This window comes from Ursus arctos, unplaced genomic scaffold, assembly GCF_023065955.2.
Source record: "Ursus arctos isolate Adak ecotype North America unplaced genomic scaffold, UrsArc2.0 scaffold_3, whole genome shotgun sequence".
NCBI classification, from domain to species: Eukaryota; Metazoa; Chordata; class Mammalia; order Carnivora; family Ursidae; genus Ursus; species Ursus arctos.
The window spans coordinates 62,365,684-62,384,157 of NW_026622985.1; the positions used below are offsets into that span (position 1 = coordinate 62,365,684).

Genomic DNA, 18,474 nt, shown 5'->3' on the forward strand with positions numbered 1-18,474 from the left:
TAATTTCCTGGTTTACCCAGTCATTCTTGAGCAGGATGGTTCTTAGTTTCCAAGTGTTTGAGTTTCTTCCAAATTTTTCCTTGTGGTTGAGTTCCAATTTCAAAGCACTGTGATCTGAGAATATGCAGGGAATAATCTCAGTCTTTTGGTATCGGTTGAGACCTGTTTTGTGACCCAGAACATGGTCTGTTCTGGAGAAAGTTCCATGGGCATTAGAATAGAATGAGTATTCTGTTGTTCTGGGGTGTAGTGTTTTGTATATATCTATGAGGTCCATCTGGTCCAGTATGTCATTGAAAGCTCTTGTTTCTTTGTTGATTTTCTGCTTAGGTGATATATCTGTCTATTGCTGAGAGTGGAGCGTTGAGGTCCCCTAGTATTAACGAATTATTATCTATATGTCTCTTTATTCTGGTTAAGAGTTGGCTTGTGTATCTAGCTGCTCCCCTGTTGGGGGCATAGGTATTTATAATTGTCATATCCACTTGTTGGATACATCCTTTAAGAATAATATAGTGTCCTTCTGCATCTCTAACAACAGTCTTTAGTTTAAAATCTGTCTGATATGAGAATTGCTACCCCAGCTTTCTTTTGAGGTCCGTTGGCATGAAAAATGGTTCTCTATCCCTTCACTTTCAGTCTGGATGTATCTTTATGTTCAAAATGAGTCTCTTATAGACAGCGTATGGATGGATCATGTCTTTTTATCCAATCTGCAACCCTGTGGTGTTTTATGGGAGCATTTAGGCCATTCACATTGAGAGTGATTATTGAGAGATATGATTTTTATGTTGTCATGTTGCCTGTGAAGTCTTTGTTTCTATAAATTATGACTTTCTGTTCTGTATCACTATTGGGGCCTTTTTACTTTTATAGAACACCCTTAATATCTCATGTAGGGCTGGTTTGGTGGTTACGAATTCCTTCAGTTTCTTCTGGCCTTGGAAGGTCCTTGTCTCTCCATCAGTTCTGAATGACAGCCTTGCTGGATAAAGGATCCTTGCCTGCATGTTCTTCTCAGATAGAGCTTTGAAAATACCCTGCCAACCCTTCCTAGCCTGCCAGGTCTCTGTAGACAGGTCTGACGTTATTCTGATATTTTTCCTTCTGTACATAAGGATTTTCTCTCCCCTGGCCACTTTCAGTACTGTATCCTTGGATCTCATATTTGTGAATTGCACTATGACGTGATGTGGTGTAGGTCTGTTCTCATTGACCTTGGGAGGGGTCCTTTTTGCCTCTTGGACATGAATGCTTGTTTCTTTTGCCAGATTAGGGAAGTTCCCAGCTACAATTTGTTCAAATATCTCTTCTAGATCTCTCTCTTTCTCCACCCCCTGGGGGATGCCAATGATTCTGACATTGGAACATTTCATTGAGTCAGTAATCTCCCGTAACCTACATTCTTGAGCGTGGATTTTTTTTTTGAGCCAAGTTTCTGTTTTAACTTTCTCTTCTACCATCCCATCCTCCAATTCACTAATTCGTTCTTCTGCCTCATTTACCCCAGCCATCAGAGCGTCTAGTTTAGACTGCATTTGATTCATAGCATTTTTAATTTCTGCCAGATTCGCTCTCATTTCCGCCCTTAGAGATTCTATATTCTCGTTAATATTTCCATTAATATTTTTTTCAAGTCTACACATCATCTTGACCATTGTTACTCTGAACTCCATTTCTGATAATTTGGTTATATCCATATCCATCAGTTCTGTGGCAGAGGCCACAGACTCATTATCTTTTCTTTGCCGGGGGGGATTTCTCCTCCTTGTCATTCTGATGAGAGGTTGCGGGGATGCCCAGAGCCCAAATTATTGACCAGGACCCAGGCAGTGTGCACTTGTTTTATAGGGACCTTAGCGATGTGGACATCTTGATTTTTCAGCCTGCCTTCTGCGGGAGGGGCCTGCCGTGCTGATACTCAGGCAACCCTGTTTGGGTAGAGCCCCTCTGTCCCCTGCAAGGGGGGGATGGGGATGGGCACAATGTGAGCTGATATTTCCGGGCTTTTGTTGTCTGGTGGCTTTCCCTGGCAGGTTGCTGTGCCTCTTCTGAGAGAGCAGCAGTGGCCGTATCATAGCCTCTGTCTCAAAACAGAGAGATCGCAGTCTGCTCTCCACTGAGCTCTCTTGGCCACTTTACTCTGTTTCTGTCGGTGCTGCTAAGAACCCTGCAGCGTCCCGGGATGTGCACCCCATAGCCGGTGTCCCAGCCCTCACTTCCAGGGCCGGCACATCTCTGCCCTTTGTGCTTCTAACACTGCCAGCCGCCCCGGTTCCCGCGCACTCCTGAGCTCCCTATTTCAGTGTGGTTCAAGCGCACTCCGGAGTGCCGGTTTTCAGTCAGGTCACGCGCGCTCCCGAGCTCCCGTATCAGTCCGGTTCCAGTGAGCGCTCCGGAGCTCCAGTTTTCAGTTTGAATGCGCACACGTGCTCCGGAGCTCCCGGTTTTAGTCCGGTTCCAGTGAGCGCTCCGGAGCTCCAGTTTTCAGTCTGGTGGCGCGCGATCCGGCTCACGGTCTCAGTCTGCTCTCTCGCGGGTGCCGTCCGCGAGCCCGCCCGCTCCCCCGTGCAGGTGGCTACGCCTTCCCAGCGCCCGAATGCGGCGGCTCCCTCCCCCTTCCATTTATCTTCCGATATCTGTGCGAGGTTTCACAGCTCCCCGCTTCGTACCTCAATACTCAGCGCTGGGGATGTTCATTTGTAGAGATCCAGATGCATCTTCCTGCGTCTCAGGCTGATTCCGTGGGTGTTCAGGATGGTCTGGTACCTATCCAGCTCAACTCAGGGGACCGGCTGAGAAAGGGTCCCCTACTCTGCCATCTTTTCTCCTCCTTGTAGAAAGTGGTCGCTTTTCTGTTCATAGGGTTTCTGCTACTCTTTTCTTCGTTCTCCAGTTGCGTTCATAGGTATTCAGAATGGTTTGGTAGCTCTCTAGCTGAATTCCTGGGACCAGATGAACTTTAGGTCTCCTGCTCCTCCGCCATCTTGGAACCGGAACTTTGTTTTTGTTTTCTTTCTTTCCTCTCCTTTGCTCAGCTTGGTTACTTTCCATTACTCTCTCTTCCAGGTCATTAATTCTTCCCTCTGCTTCATCTAGCATCCTATTTATTCCATCAGTGTATGTTTAATTTCATTTACTGTGTTCTTTTTTTAATCTCTGTCTTTAAAAAGGGTCTCACTGATTTCCTCTGCTTTTTTCTTCAGTCCCGAGTGTTTTTATGATCAAGTTCTCTATCAGGCATATTACTTATATCTCTTTTGCTTTGGTCTCTTGCTATGGTTTGGTTCTGTTCTTCCATTTGGGAGATGTTTCTTGGTCTCCCTATTTTGTCTGACTTTCTATGTATTAGAAAAGTCATCTACTTCTCTTGCTCTTAATGATAATAGCCTTATGAAGAAGAGGTCCTGTAATGCCCTGCAGTGTAATGCCCTATTCCCCAGGGCCTGGCACTTGAGGGAGTGTCTCCTATGTGTGTTGCATGTGCTCTGCTATTGAGTTTTGGCCTCTTTTTCCTTCTTCCAGTTGTCTGCAGAGGCTGTCTTTGCCTACTGTGGGCAGTGTTTGGTCACCAGCAGGGGTGGGGCACATTTTAACATTTAACATTTTAATGTGGTGATCTGCTTGTAAAATGAGACCTGGTCCCACCACCGCCAGGACTGAGGTTCCACAAGACACAGGTTTGGAGATGTAGTCTTGGCAGAGTTTGTGCAAGTGTTCTGGGGGACCTACAATGCAGGAACTCAGGCAAGCTAGACTAGGAAGGGAAGATCTGATGCAGGGGTGGTGGAGCTTGGTGTAAGCAAATTTAGCTGATGAGTGGCAACACTGCACTGGTTCCTGCAGGTGCCCATTGTTTATGCTGGGACGTGGAGAAGGGAAAGGACACCCACCAGCTCCTTTGTCCCTGGAGGAGTCTCCCTGTGATCCGTCTGTCCAGCCATGCTCTGAGATGAGCAAATCACTCTCCCTTCTGTCTGCCCTCAACATATTTCAAACTACTGGTTCTATGCTGTATCTGCATGAGCTGTTTGTTGAGCTAAGGGCAGGGACTCAGCTTCCTGAAACCCTCAGGGATCTCCGAGAGCTGAGCCCAAAGATTTTTTTTTTTTTTTAAAGATTTTATTTATCCATTCGACAGAGATAGAGACAGCCAGTGAGAGAGGGAACACAAGCAGGGGGAGTGGGAGAGGAAGAAGCAGGCTCATAGCGGAGGAGCCTGACGTGGGGCTCGATCCCAGATCGCCGGGATCACGCCCTGAGCTGAAGGCAGACGCTCAACCGCTGTGCCACCCAGGCGCCCCGAGCCCAAAGATTTTTTAAAATCCAGGCTTTAAGTCACGGTTTTAAGAACTCCTGAAATTTGGTCCTTCTGACTTCCAAAGGCAAATATTATGGAGATTCATCCTCTTCATTTGTGGGCTCCCCAGCATAAAAGTCTTTTCTGCCCTTCTCCGTGCCACTAGCTCCCTCCCCACAGTGGATGGCCATGGTCTGTTTCGTCCCCAGACTGCCCTGATGCCCTTCCTACCTTCTTTGATGTGGCCCCTTCCTAGCCTTTAGTTGTGGAGTTTGTTCTGCCAGTCTTTGGGTCATTTTCTGGGTTATTCACACTGATGTGAATGCAATCTATTTGTATCCATGGGACAGGGTGAGCTTAAAGTCCTCCTATTCAGCCGTCTTCTCAGCTGACTCTCAGCATTTATTTTTTTTTTCCTTTCAGCACTTTGAATATACCATCCCACTCTCTCCTGGCTTGTAATGTTTCTGCTGAGAAATCTGCTGACAACAGTATGGGGTTCCCTTTTAAGTTACTAGCTTCTCTGCTCTTGCTACTTTTAAGATTCTTAGGTAACCTATGAACTTCAGGAGCATGGATATCCAAATTTCTCCTCATATTTGGGAAGTTTTCAGCCATTTTTTAAGTTTTTAGCCCTATTTTTAAAAATAAACTTTCTTTCTCCTTTTTCCTGTCCTCTCCTTCTGCAAGTCCAATAATTTGCAAATTGTTTCTTTTGATGGTATCCTATAGATTACATAGGCTTTCATCACTTTTTTTTTTTTTTCTTCTCCCATGACTGGATAATTTCAAAATTCCCATCTTCTAACTCATAGGATTTTGGGGGTTTTTTTTGCTTGATCCTTTGGTGGTGTTCTACTGTATTTTTCATTTCATTCATTGTGTTCTTCGACTTCAGTGTATGCTTTGTCCTTTTTATGATATCTCTTCATTAAACTGCTCTTTTTGTTCATGTAGTTTTCTTGATTTCATTGAATTGTCTATGTATTCTTGTACCTTATTTAGCTTCCTTAAAACAGATATTTTGAATTCCTTATCAGGTAAACAGATCTCCATGTCTTTGGGTTTGGTTACTAGATTATCATAATCTTTTGGTGAGAAATCAAATCCTTGATTTCTCATATTCCTTAGAGTTTTGCATTATCTTAGTATTTGAAGCATCAGTCACCTCCTCATCTTTACTGTTTTCAAGAAATAACTTCAGGGATGCCTGGGTTGCTCAGTTAGTTAAGCATCTGACTCTTGATTTCAGCTCAGGTAATGATCCCAGAGTCCTGGGATTGAGCCCCATGTGGGCTCCATGCTTAGTGGGGAGTCTAAGAATTCTCTCTCCCCCTCTGCCTCTCCCCACCACTCATGTATGCTCTCTAAAAATGAATAAATGAAAATCTTTAAAAAAAGAAATACCTTCAGTCAGCTGTGGTAGAGAATCTGTGACTTTCTCAGACTGTCTATGGATATGCCTGCTCCATGCTTCTTGATACCTCTTATGGCAGAATTCTTAAGCTTGTATGCCTTCTCAATTTTGCAATAGACAAGGCTCAGTGCTGGCAGTCTTCCTTTTGCTTTCCCAAGGGTAGGGCTAAAGCTCAAGTTTGTGGCCTCTCTGGCACACGAATTTGGGCTGGCTTTTTTCACATGCTCACTAGCCCTCTGCCAAAGCATGCTCTCAGTGCTTTTGGGAGTGCACACAGAGAGCCAGCCACAGGGTGTGTGTGTGTGTTTGTGTGTGATGCCTGAAGCACTGGGAGGGTTACCATGGGCTAGTCAGGAAGATCCATGGGTAAGGTATCCTTAGAGGCTTATGAGCCAGCTTCTTAATGGAGGCTGTGAAGCAGTTAGTAGATTCTGTGTCCTTTTAGTGACCTCCAAAAGTCCTGCTACTCTCCCAGCTTCTTTACACCCCCTAACCACACAGCTGATGATTCAGTACTCTGGATGGGACCAGAGCAAAATGGGCCTCTTAGGCAGCCGCCTACACAACTGGGGAAGCTAGGCACTCACTCACTCTTTCTCCCCACCTCCCAAACCCTCAGGAGAAATCACAGGCTGAGACCTCTCTTGGCCTGGAGTTGTTCCACCTCGGGGGAGGAGTGATGAGGCTAAACCATTCCTCTTTAATGCATATAAACATTTTTTTATTTTTTAATTTTTACTTCTTTATGCTCCAGTGGTGTGCTGAAAACCTGAATACAAAGCAACTCTTGTCCATGGGTGACTGCCTAAGATTTAGTGTTTTCTAGGGATTTGCATATGGCTGCTGAGAGGGGTTGAAGCTTGTTCACAGGCCAGTGCTGGGTTCAAGCCAGGACCTAGGTCTGTAGGTTTATTACCCAATGCAAGGGTGGGCAAAATTCTTCCTGTGTTGCTTGGTATATGCTGCTAGATCCTAAAGCTCCCACAGAAGCATTTTTGTCCATGAATGGATGCCAAATTACTGTTGGGAGGTTGGGAGGGGGCACAAACGAGGGTCGTCTTTTTCAGCCATGTTGCTGACGTCACTTCTGAAATTGGTTGTCTTTAGTAAGGATAATTGGATGGCCAGGAAGAAGTGGAATGTTCAGTTGTCTCCTCTCAGTGGTCAAATTTCTGCTCTTTCTGCTTTATCCTCTTTCCCTAGGTGCAATTCCTTTCAGTTTCGAAGGTTAGAAGTTCAAGATAAAGGTACTGGCAGGTTTGGTTTCTCCTGAGGGTCTAAGGAAGGGTCTGTTCCAGGGATCTCTCTTTGGCTTGCAGAGGGCCATTCTCTTGCTTCCTCTTCATATGGTCCTCCCCCTCTGTTCTCAAAATCCGATATATTCTTAAAGCTCTTCCATAACTAGCTGACAAACATTGGTATTTCATATCCCAGCAATAGTTTCAAGACATTAACTTAGCTACTGGAGTCAGAGTGAACAAAAATGGATGAAATCAAAGCCAGATGACCAGGTTTCACAAGTAAAGGTTTAAATTCAACGACCAAGACTAATAAGTTTAAGGGTGAACCACTGGCTCCTCTGGGTACCTGTTGGAGGTCTCAAGAGATCTCCTTCAGGCCCTTGACCCAAGCAGCTCTACGTGTGCTCTACTCCTTCTCCCGGGCTAAAGCTGCTCAGATTCCAAACACAAGCCTTGCAAAGAGTGGTAACAAAATATTGTGGACATTAACCACTTTAGCAAGTGATCTTTCTCTCTCTGCTTCAAACACACAAGCATGCCCATTTATTATGGTTTCTGATCTTTTGGTATGAGACTACCCATGCTGTATTCTGTGCCACTCCTCCTCACTGGACTGTGAACAGTTCTTGTCTTCATCAGAGGACTCAGCACAGGTCCTACTCCGAGGTTCTGCACAGATGTTTACTCAATGAACAGGGCAGTAAATTAAGATGAAATTATCCCTCTCCCCTTTTCCCTTCTCCCTACACGCATGAGAGTATAAGCTGAACTAATGAGGGGAAAGGTGGAGTGTGGTAAATGTATGTCCTTATAAACAAGGATATTAGAAGACAAACATGGTTAATAATTACCTTTCAATAATTACCACACAATAAAAACACAGAAATACCACAATAAAAATATAATTTTCAAAGGACAGAAGTTTGCATGCATACATATTCACATATTTCATTTGAGAACTTCAGTTCTACTTATTTCTACTACAGCTAAACATAAAATGCCCAGATATATACAAAACAAAATACAAATTTTAAACATTTTTACAAAGGTGAAAATATAAAGAAATGAAGAATGTGGATTTATGTCTACAAACAACTTACTTTGAGTCCCATCTGATGTGAAAACATAACAGTTTATCAGACTTTGCATTTGATACAACTATATGTTGGAATTATAGTGGACCAAATTGATGAAATCCTAATCAATAGCCTATACAAATAACTATTAAAATTAATGCAAACTTCAACTATTATTCTAAGTACTGTTGCTATAATATTCTATTTATTAAAACTTCAATTTTAAGGGAACAAAACTGACTTTAATGCTATTTCAGGAAAGCGAATAAACATTAATTAAATCTTCAATCCCAACTTTTAAAGCTTGGAGCTCTTTAAGTATTCTGCTCATCTGAAACTATTTTGGTTCATTGCTAACTTTTAAAGTATCTTAAGACAGTCAATGTGATTTTTTTTTTTTTTTTTTTTTTTTTGTCTGGATAGCACTGTTTTTTGTCTTTATACCAGAGCAGTAAGGCAAGAAAGTGTTTCCTTTTCCAAATCAGAGAATATCCATTTTAAAATTCAGGGACTAGAATCACTGTAAATAATTCTACCAACAGGATATTAAGGCTACTGTGATTTTCCTTTACATTTAAACCATAACATGAGATTAACAGTATTATTGCCTACAAATGTTGAATTTATAAGCATTTGGGCTTAAATCACAGGACATAAACATTCTGTCTATATTTCAATTCCAGTTAATAAAACACTGTTTCACAATCATCTTGGAAAAGTTTGAAGATGAAGTTAGAAAATGCTACACCAAAGCTGAAACTGGATGACTGCTACAGGAGTGGTTTTCCAGTATCTGGTCAGCGTTGGCAAAATGTGCCCCAACCCTGCACAGAGATCTACAGGCCACACTCGAGCCATCATGACACAGGTGTGATGCCTTTAATGCTCCAAAGGGCCTGGCCTGCTACTTACCAAAGGTGAGATGTGTGGCTTTGCAAGAACTACCAGGTGCCAGTTAGAATATATCCTGTTTGCTGCAACATTCTTCTTTGAGGCAAGCCCTTCTAGATGTGTGAATGAGAAAAATCACATAACCTAGCCTGCATGAGATTTCCTAAAATCATTTCCTAGTATGAATGTGGACCAGGCTTTGCAGTATACATCTACCAGTGTTAGCACCATATTTAAGCCTGAACTGAGGTAAAGATAAACTCTCAGATAGCTTTGGGTAAAAATTACAGTAGCAATTTTTAAAGGGGTGTTTACAGCAGTGTTCTTCATTAAAATAAGTTGTTTGAAGAACCATTTGATCCCAAATATATATATCCAACTATGTATCGAAATTGATAAATTAATACAAAGCTAGCTGTATAAGCTTTTAGCAGAGGAAATGCAGCAAAACAGAATTCTTATTTTTCAAGCTATGTCACTGGGTTGATTTTGATAAAATATACTGAGCCAACATGACAAGGCCAGTTTATCCAACAGCAATGTCTAGGAATTCCATTTTTCAGAGCATGGCCAAGTTTATGGCAGACACTACCTAGTCAATATCCAGTGCCTGCAGGAACTACATTAGTCTATTTATGTCTTGCTAGTCGCTCCATTTAATAAAAAGGTGAGTAGTTTCTCTCTTCCCCGACTATTTTAATCTATGTAGACAAACCTCTCTGGAACTTTTACTTATTTATATAAAGGAATGGGGAGGGAAAGACCCTAAAACTTAAAATCTTGAAGGGATATATGTTTCAGCAAATAAAGAAATAACTGGACAAAATGAGGTAATTCTCTAATTTAGTTCCTATAAACTGATAAGGTGAAACAATGTGGAAAATAAAGAAGTAACGAAAAATTTTCAAACTACTTTTCCCCTCCCTCTAACATTACTTAACATATAAGAGAAATAAGAAATCTTAGATACAGCTAGCTTTGGGGAGCATAACAAAACTAGTTTTTAAAGGAGAATTACCATTATTTATGAAATAAAATATAATCGTGGGAGTGTGAACTCCAGTGTTGTTCTGTCTCTGTGATCAGGGCTGGTCCTGGTGCGCAGGCAGAAGCACTAGGGAGCAGTGCGTACTGCCGAGGCAGCCTGTCACTCTCTTTGACCAAGATTCCTCAGAAACACTCACCAGTAGTATTTTCACTGGACTCTGTTGAGATTCAGATAAAAACAGGAGGAATTTTCTCCTGCAGCCTATAGAAACATGTTAAGGAAATAGTTTAAGGTGTGTACTTAACGTTTTAAAAATTCAGCTGAATACTGCAGATCATTCTTCAGAAAACTCATGTAAACATTCTTCTTTTATAAATATGCTGGTGCTAACTGCACCCAACTGGTAATAAACATAGAGGTATAGCTTAGCTACGTCTGCAAGAATGCTGATTAATATATAAGATCTTTCAGTTCCCTGTCCGTCAGTTCATTCACTTCCATAATTTTCTCTAAGTGTTCCATGTATCGGTCATGGTCCTGCAAGAAATGAGGGACCCTCATGTTTTCAGTAACAGCCAATCCTTTCAAGCGATCCACATCTTCATAAGAGACCTGCAAAAGGAAGATGGATTAATTTTTAAATGTAAGTAACTTCTTCCCTAAGTCTTAAGAGAAACTTTATGGGGACTCTTTTTCAGATTAATACCTGCAAAATAACAAAAATCAGTGGCTTCTTTTCCTTTACTGTATTAAATAAGAATGTATTGGGGCATCTGGGTGGCTCAGTAGGTTAAGCATTTGACTCTTGATTTCAGCTCAGGCATGATCTCAGGATTGTGAGACTGAGCCCTGCATTGGGCTCACGTGCTGGGCGTGGAGCCTGCTTGAGATTCTCTCTCTCCCTCTGCACCCCTACTGGAAAAAAAAATGTATTTATCTGCCTGCTCATACCATGACCATATAAAAAAAAATCAGGTCAGTATTTAACTCTATCTTGGACCTATACTCAGTTTGTCTAGAAATTACACGACTAAACTTAATACATGTGTGTGAGAGACTCTAAAACCTAAATAAATGTCCTGACTAAATCTAAATGAATAAATAGCATATCACTGAATTAGGAAAATCACAATTATAGATTGAATTCCTATTTCTATTTCAGAAATAAAATTGTTTTATATTAAATTCTCTTTGCAAGTATTCTAAGAAATTTTTTTATTTACTTCTATATTTTAATTTTTTTAAATTTACTTATGTAAGAAGCCAATCTTTCATAAGTACTTACATTGAGTTTATGGATGAAACTCTTTAAGTTCTATAACACTGCAACTTTAAATTCCAAAACATGCCTGGCTTTAAAATCAACACACTTCCTGATTCCGTAGAAAGGCTTTAAATAAATCACATTCATTTATATTTTAATTTTTTAAAAGATTTTATCAAAGCACACACAAGCAGGGGGAAGAGCAGAGGGAGAAGCAGACTCCCTGATGAGCAGGGAGCCTGACATGGGGCTCGATCCGAGGACCCCAAGACCATGACGTGAACCGAAGGCAGACGCTTAACTGACTGAGCCACCCAGGTACCCAAGTTTTAATTTTTAAGTTATTACTGAAATTATTTTATTGAGTATGTATACCATTAAGTGTAAAGAAAATAGGTTTGTTGTTGATACTGGTGTGGTTTAGTGACTTTTTTTTTTTTCTTCCTTCCTTGACTGAGGAGACCTATCCATAAATATGTCCAAGAGATAACTGTAGGTTCCCTTTTAGGTTTTTGGTGTTTAATCCATTTTGAGTTTATTTTTGTGTATGGTGTAAGAGGGTGGTACAGTTTTCCCAGCACCATTTATTGAGGAAATGTCTTTTCGCCACTGTATTCTCTGCTTCTGTCATAGATTAGATGATCTAGGCTATCCTGTTCCATTGATCTATGCGCCTATTTTTGTATCAATTCCATACTGTTTCAATTACTACAGCTTTGTAGTGTATCTTGAAATCTGGGATTATTATACTTCTAGCTTGGTTCTTCTTTATTAAAATGGCTTTGCTATTTGACATTGTTTGTGGTTCCGTATGAATGTTAGGATTGGTTATTCTAATTCTGTGAAAAATTTGTCTACTGGTATTTTGGGATTGCACTGAATCTGTAGATTGCTTTGGGTAGTATGGACATTTTAACAAAATTCTTCCAATCCAAGAGCACAGTGTATCTTCCCCCTTGTTAAGAGTCACCTTCAATTTCTTTCATCAGTGTCGTCTTGTTTTCAGAATATAGGTCTTTCACCTCCTTGGTTAATTTATTTCTAGGTATTTTATGCTTTTAGTAGGATTGTAAGTGAGATTGTTAATTTCTCTTTCTGCTTTGTTGTATAGAAATGCAATAGATTTCAGTAAAATTACAGGATACAAAATTAATATACAGAATTCATTTATTCTAATAGTTTTTTGGTGGAGTCTTTAGGGTTTTCTGTATATAGTATCATCTGTAAATACTGATGGTTTTACTTTTTACTAATGTGCATGCCTTTTATTTCTTGTCTGCTGCAGCTAGGACTTCTAGTACTGTGTTGAATGAAAATGGTAAGAATGGACATCCTTGTCTGATTCCTATACTTAGGAGTTTTGAAAAGCTTTCAGTTTTTACATTGTTGACTGTTGGGTTTTAATTTGCGGCCTTTATTATGTTGAGGTATGTTCCCTCTAAATCTGCTTTGTCAAGAGCTTTGATCATGAATGGATGTTGTACTCAAATTTTTTTTCTTCATCTATTGAAATGATATGGTTTTTATTCTTTCTCTTATTGATGCAATGTATTGTGATTGATTTGCGAATATTGAACCACCCTTGCATCCCAGGAATAAATTCCATCTAATCATGGTGAATGATCCTTTTAGTGTATTACTGAATTCAGTTTGGGTAATATTTTGTTTAGGATTTCTGCATCAATGTTCATCAGAAATACTGACCTGTAGTTTTCTTTTTTTGTAGTGACTTTGGTTTTAGTATCAGGATAATGCTGGCCTTGCAGAATGAATTTGGAAATTTTCCTTCCTCTTCTATTATTTTTTTTAAGAAGAGTTTGAGAATCATATTAACTCATGTGTTCCTAGCTGTTGGAAATTCATTTATTACTGATTCAATTTCATTACTAGTAATCAGTCTGTTCCAAATTCTCTTCTTCCTGATTCAGTTTTAGAGGATTGTAAAGTTTCTATTTTCTTTGTATTTCTGTAGTATTGGTTATTATTTCTTCTCTTTCATTTCCGATTTAAGTCCTCTCTTCTTGAGTCTGGCTAAAGGTATATCAATTTTGTCTTTCAAAAAACCAGATCCTGGTTTCATTGATCTTTCTAACTAATTATTTTCTTCCTTCTATGAGCTTTGTTCTTTTCTAGTTCCTCTAGGTGTAAGGTGAGGTTGTTTGCGATTTTGTTTGCAGTAGGCCTGCATTACTATAAACTTCCTTCTTAGAATTGTTTTTGCTGTGTCCCAAAAGTTTTGGACCACTGTGTTTGTTTTCATATTCATCTCCATGTTTTTGATTTCCTCTTTCTTTGTATACCCACTGTTTATTTAGTAATTCTTAAACCATCCTGAGTTTATTATAGGAAGGAATGAGTAAACGTAATAAATATAATACTGCAGTTGGTAAACACAGTTTTCATTTGAAGAGAAAGGAGATACACATATGGAATGGGAAGGGAGGTGTAAAAGAAACTTGCACTATCTGATTTGAATTAGAATGCCCTTATGATTTAAAACAAATACATGATTTGCTCACTGGAAAGGCCTAGAAGCATCAACATTTCAGGAGTGATGAGCACACCTATTACTAAGACCTTGTTTTCTAAATACCATTTTCACTAAAAGGAATCAAGCCTGCCTTGGAGAAATATCTGAGATTTGGGTAGAAAAGGTATAAGATGGACCCAAAACATTTTACTTTGCCAGAAAGCAGGGTGACATGTTTTTAAAAACACAGGGGCAGCCACTGGAAGGGGTGAATAAAAAAACAGGTCCATAATACTGCAAAAAAAAGGGCAGTGAAATGTAACAAAATTTGAAGATCTCTATTTTGCTACCGCTAGAGTAGTTAACTGATATGGGCAAAGACCATCGCTGGATGTTAAAACCATTCCTTGAAAGGTTGTTAAGGAACAGTACATTCTTAGGTGTTACCCCACAGATTAACTTACCCAAGTGATCAAACACAGCATCACTGATAATGGGACAAAATCACATATGTGCTTTCTAATGTGATGAAATAAAATATACAAGTCACTTATGTAGTGTTCTTGGTAAAAATGTTTAACCTGAATTTAATCACAAGGAAACAATATGATAATCCAGATTCTAGGAAATCTCAAACTGTCCTGGACTCTTGTCAGGAAAAACAAAGACTTGGCAGCACAAAGTGGACTACTACAGATTAAGAGAGATTAAATATAACCAAATGCAAGGCATGAATCCTGACTCTCAAAAAAGAGCTACAAAGGACACTTTGGGGTAACCTGAGAAATATAGACTGTTTTTTAGATATTCTATTGAATCAGTGATACATTTCTTAAGAAAATCACATGGTCATGTCAGATTAAAGGGGGAAGTGTTATACTTGCAGCTTACTTTAGAAGGCTTTAGAAAAAGGGATATAAAAATAAAACCATATAATACATTGCCAAATTTCCTGTTCCCTTCAAAGAAATTTTGCTGTTTGGTGTTGTGACACCATTATTTCTTCCCTCCAGTTATCACATAAAGGAAACTTCAAACACATAATATAAAAACAATTTTGTTAATCTTATAAGATTCAGATTCAATCAAGCCTGAGGGAGCGATGACCTGGTGTGTTGTAGACTACATGCCACTGGTTTCACTCACCTTCCCCAGGGCAGTCAGTAGATGAAAGTCAATGGTCTCTCTGTATCGGAGGATTTGCAGGATACCATCCAAGTATACCTGGTCTTTACTGAAGCAGCCTGGAGGAATACAATAGCTTTTATTTTCTGGTATTTAAAAAAAAATTACTAAGTAATTAGATATGTCACATTCCCTTTACTGTAGGCATCAGTCCTGAAAAAAAATAAAAATGGCAAGGTCTTGGGTAGTACCAGATTAATGTGCAGACTGGTAGCTTCCATTTAAGAATTCTTTCTCCCCAGATCCCCATTCCCCATAGTTAAAACAGCATTTTTTTCTAATTATAAAGAAACACTGATAATTTAAAATACAGGACTTCGTCACCCACACTCCCACCATTTGATTATAACCTTAACTCCCACGTGCACGGAGGCACTTGGGGCAGCAAGGAGGATGGCTATAGAGCAGTAAGTCTCACGGGGGGCAAAGTGGAGACATGGGATGTCAGAAACTCCTGGTTTTTAAAAATACTACTCCTTACCCCATTAAAAACAGCTATAGGTGATGTTGATACTCTTCCTCCATATGAAAACAAGAATTAATTAGAACTGGATTTTAATATGGAGGTTTAAAAACAGAAGAAAATATGAAGACATGAAAAGGAACAGCTCATGAGACCTAAAGTGTTCCACTTACAAAGAAAACTTATTTTCTACCACAACCTGTGTAAATTTTCTAAAATTCTACTCTATTAGAAAATGGACTAAAATTCTATCATATATCAAGTTCTACATTAAGAAATTAGTTTTTAAAATATGCTTAGAATGGGAATTATGGAAAAAAAGTGGGGCACTTTTTCAACTAGGCTCAGATCTCAGGGGCTGTTCCTACTTTTTAGGAGGAATAAAACTGTCCTCATCAGTTACATACATATTGAAGTACTTATGAATAAAAGAACATGATGTTTAGAATTGGCTTTAAAATACTATAGGAAAGCAGGAACTTAGAAGAATAGATGACCCACAGCAGGAAATGTTTGATAATTAAGATTAAGTGATGCTTAATGAGGGCACATCATATTAATCACTTTTCATTTGAAATTTTTCAAATTTCACATTTTTAGTAATAAACAGTTTTCTTAAAAAGCTATGTGGAGGCACCTGGGTGGCTCAGTCGGTTGAACATCCGGCTTTTGATGTTGGCTCAGGTCGTGATCTCACGGTTGTGGAATTGAGCCCCTCACTGGGCTTCATGCTCAGCGGGGAATCTGCTGGAAAGTCTCTCTTTCTCCCTCTCCCCCTCCCCCACCACTCGTTCACTTGTACTCTCTAAATAAATCCGTGAAGAAAAAAATTAGACTAACATGACAGGCAGTTTGAAAGCTCTGTGCCCCTGGGTACAGAGCACTAAAGTACAGACAAGCTAATCTGAAAGGAGATGGGAAATGACAGACACACTTTTTGCATACATGAAAGGCAGGGAACAGATGTCTTCCTCTTCTCTGCTGCTTTTCTTGACTCTCAGATACCAGACTTTCGTACAACTACATCACAGGTAGTTCTTAATGTGGACTGAGCTGGTAACATAACCATCACAGACTGGGGTATTTCCAAGCTTCAAACAGTTTTAAATACTTTTAGAAGAAAAGTTGATGTAATCTTAAAGTTAAAATGACTTTTAAATGAACATTTCCTAATTTCTATCTTTTCTCAAAAGCATTTTTGTACTGCCTTATATTGTTTAAAAAAAAAATGCCAAAAACTTTTAAACTTTCTATTAGAGTAGCAAACTTACTCAGAACAAGAACTGTTTGATATGCACTGTACCTGTAACTCCTTACTTCTATTTTCTTTGGACAAATAATAAAAGTGCTAGAAATCTCCAGTGAAACTGACAAGCAATGATCACTGACAGATGCTAAAACCATGAGATGAAACACTGTTGGGAAATAGGATATTCACACAGTATCAGCTCACAGATTACTTATACATTTTCCTTTTTTCCTTTTTAATATGTAGAAAAGAAAGAGCTCGCAATCTCCACCTGAAACAAGGATCAAAGTCAGTATCTGTAATGATAAATGGTAAGGGTCATTCGGTGGCTCCTGCTGTGGGACCTAGTATCACTTATCTAGTATTTTTGCCAAACATGCTTACCCAGAATTTAATCATGAGATAACAAACACAACCAGATTGTGCCATTCTATAAGCACAACACCCTGGATTTTAAATAAAAGTATCATGAAAAACAAAAATGACGAACACTGCTCTGTATTAAAGAGGCACAACCACCAAAAATAATGCATGGCCCTGACTGGATCTAAATTTTTGAAAAACTATCAAGAAACAGCTGGGGAAATCCAAATATGATATATTGCTGAATTAATGCTCACTTTAAGTATGATAATATTGTTTTAGAAGAATGTCTTTATTAGGAGATGCACGCTCAAGTATTCAGGAATAAAATATCAAGTGTACAGTTCAAAGTCACAGAATATTGTCAAGTAAGTGAAAAATGCACAGAATGGAGAAAATATTTGTAAATCAGAGATTTGTAAGTAGAACATACAAGTCAATAAAAAGATGGTCAACATGATTGATTAGTCATCAAGGAAACACAAATCAAAACCCCACTGAGACAGGACTCACAGGGAACATGGCTGAGAAAGAGGACCCTAAGCTCACCTTGTCCCACAGACAGACCTAGTTATTAATACCCCCGTCAGTGTAAATAACCCAGAAAACAACCAAAAGACTGGCAGACCAGACTCTCCACAGCTAAGTGTAGAGAAGAGGCCGCACTGGAAAGGGCAGAGATGTGGTCAGAAACCAAACTGACCCAGGAGACTATCCTCAGGAGAGGACATTGCAAGCACAGAGAAGGGAGAGGAGCAGACCCCACACCATGTACCCCAAACATAAGGGACCCACACTGCAGAGACAAATCCCTATGAGTTCTTGTAGTCACAGTAGGGCTTAATACCTAGAACTTTAAAAATCACCAAGCTTAGCTTTGGGAGTGCCAGAGGGCAAGAGGAAACGGAGTCCTTGCCCTGAAAGAGACAGCATAACATACAGCCCCACTGAGATACAGCATGCTCTATGCTAATTAAATTGAATTTAAATAAAACATTTTTTAAAAAGACATACAGATGGCCAATAGACACATGAAAGGATACTCAGTATCACTCATCATGAAGCAAAGGCAAATCAAAACCACAGTGAGATATCACCTCACACCTGTCAAAACGGCTAAAATCAAAAACACAAGGTGAGGATGTGGGAAAAAGGAACCCTGGTGTACTGTTGGTGGGGATGCAAAACTGTGTACAGCTGCTGTGGAAGACAGTATGATGGTTCTTTAAAAAATCAGAATTACCGTAAGATCCACTAATTGCACTAGTGGGTATCTACCCAAAGAACACAAAAACACTAATTTGAAAAGATACATGCATCCCTATGTTTACTGCAGCATTATTTATAATAGCCAAATCAATGGAGGCAACCTGTGTACTGAGAGACGAATGGATAAAGAAGATGTGGTGTTTATGTATGTGTGTTTTCATACACACGCACAGGATTATTAGCCATAATAAAGAACGAACTCTTGCCATTTGCAACAACATGGATGATCTAGAGGGTATAATGCTAAGTGAAATAAGTCAGAGAAAGACAAGTACCACATGATTTCACGCATATATGG

The 18,474-nt window shown here is 39.6% G+C and overlaps 1 protein-coding gene across 2 annotated transcripts in view; it reads right to left on the reverse strand.

The window, feature by feature from the left end:
* Window positions 1–10,363: 10,363 nt before the first annotated feature.
* Window positions 10,364–18,474, reverse strand: part of MATCAP2 (microtubule associated tyrosine carboxypeptidase 2) — a 56,240-nt gene continuing 48,129 nt past the window's right edge. For both annotated transcript variants that reach the window (XM_057304363.1, XM_026509255.4), the window contains exons 6-7: window positions 14,794–14,891; window positions 10,364–10,525 (exon numbers count right to left, since the gene is read on the reverse strand). In XM_057304363.1, the coding sequence (XP_057160346.1) occupies window positions 10,364–10,525; window positions 14,794–14,891 (260 nt within the window). The remainder of the gene's footprint in view (window positions 10,526–14,793; window positions 14,892–18,474) is intronic.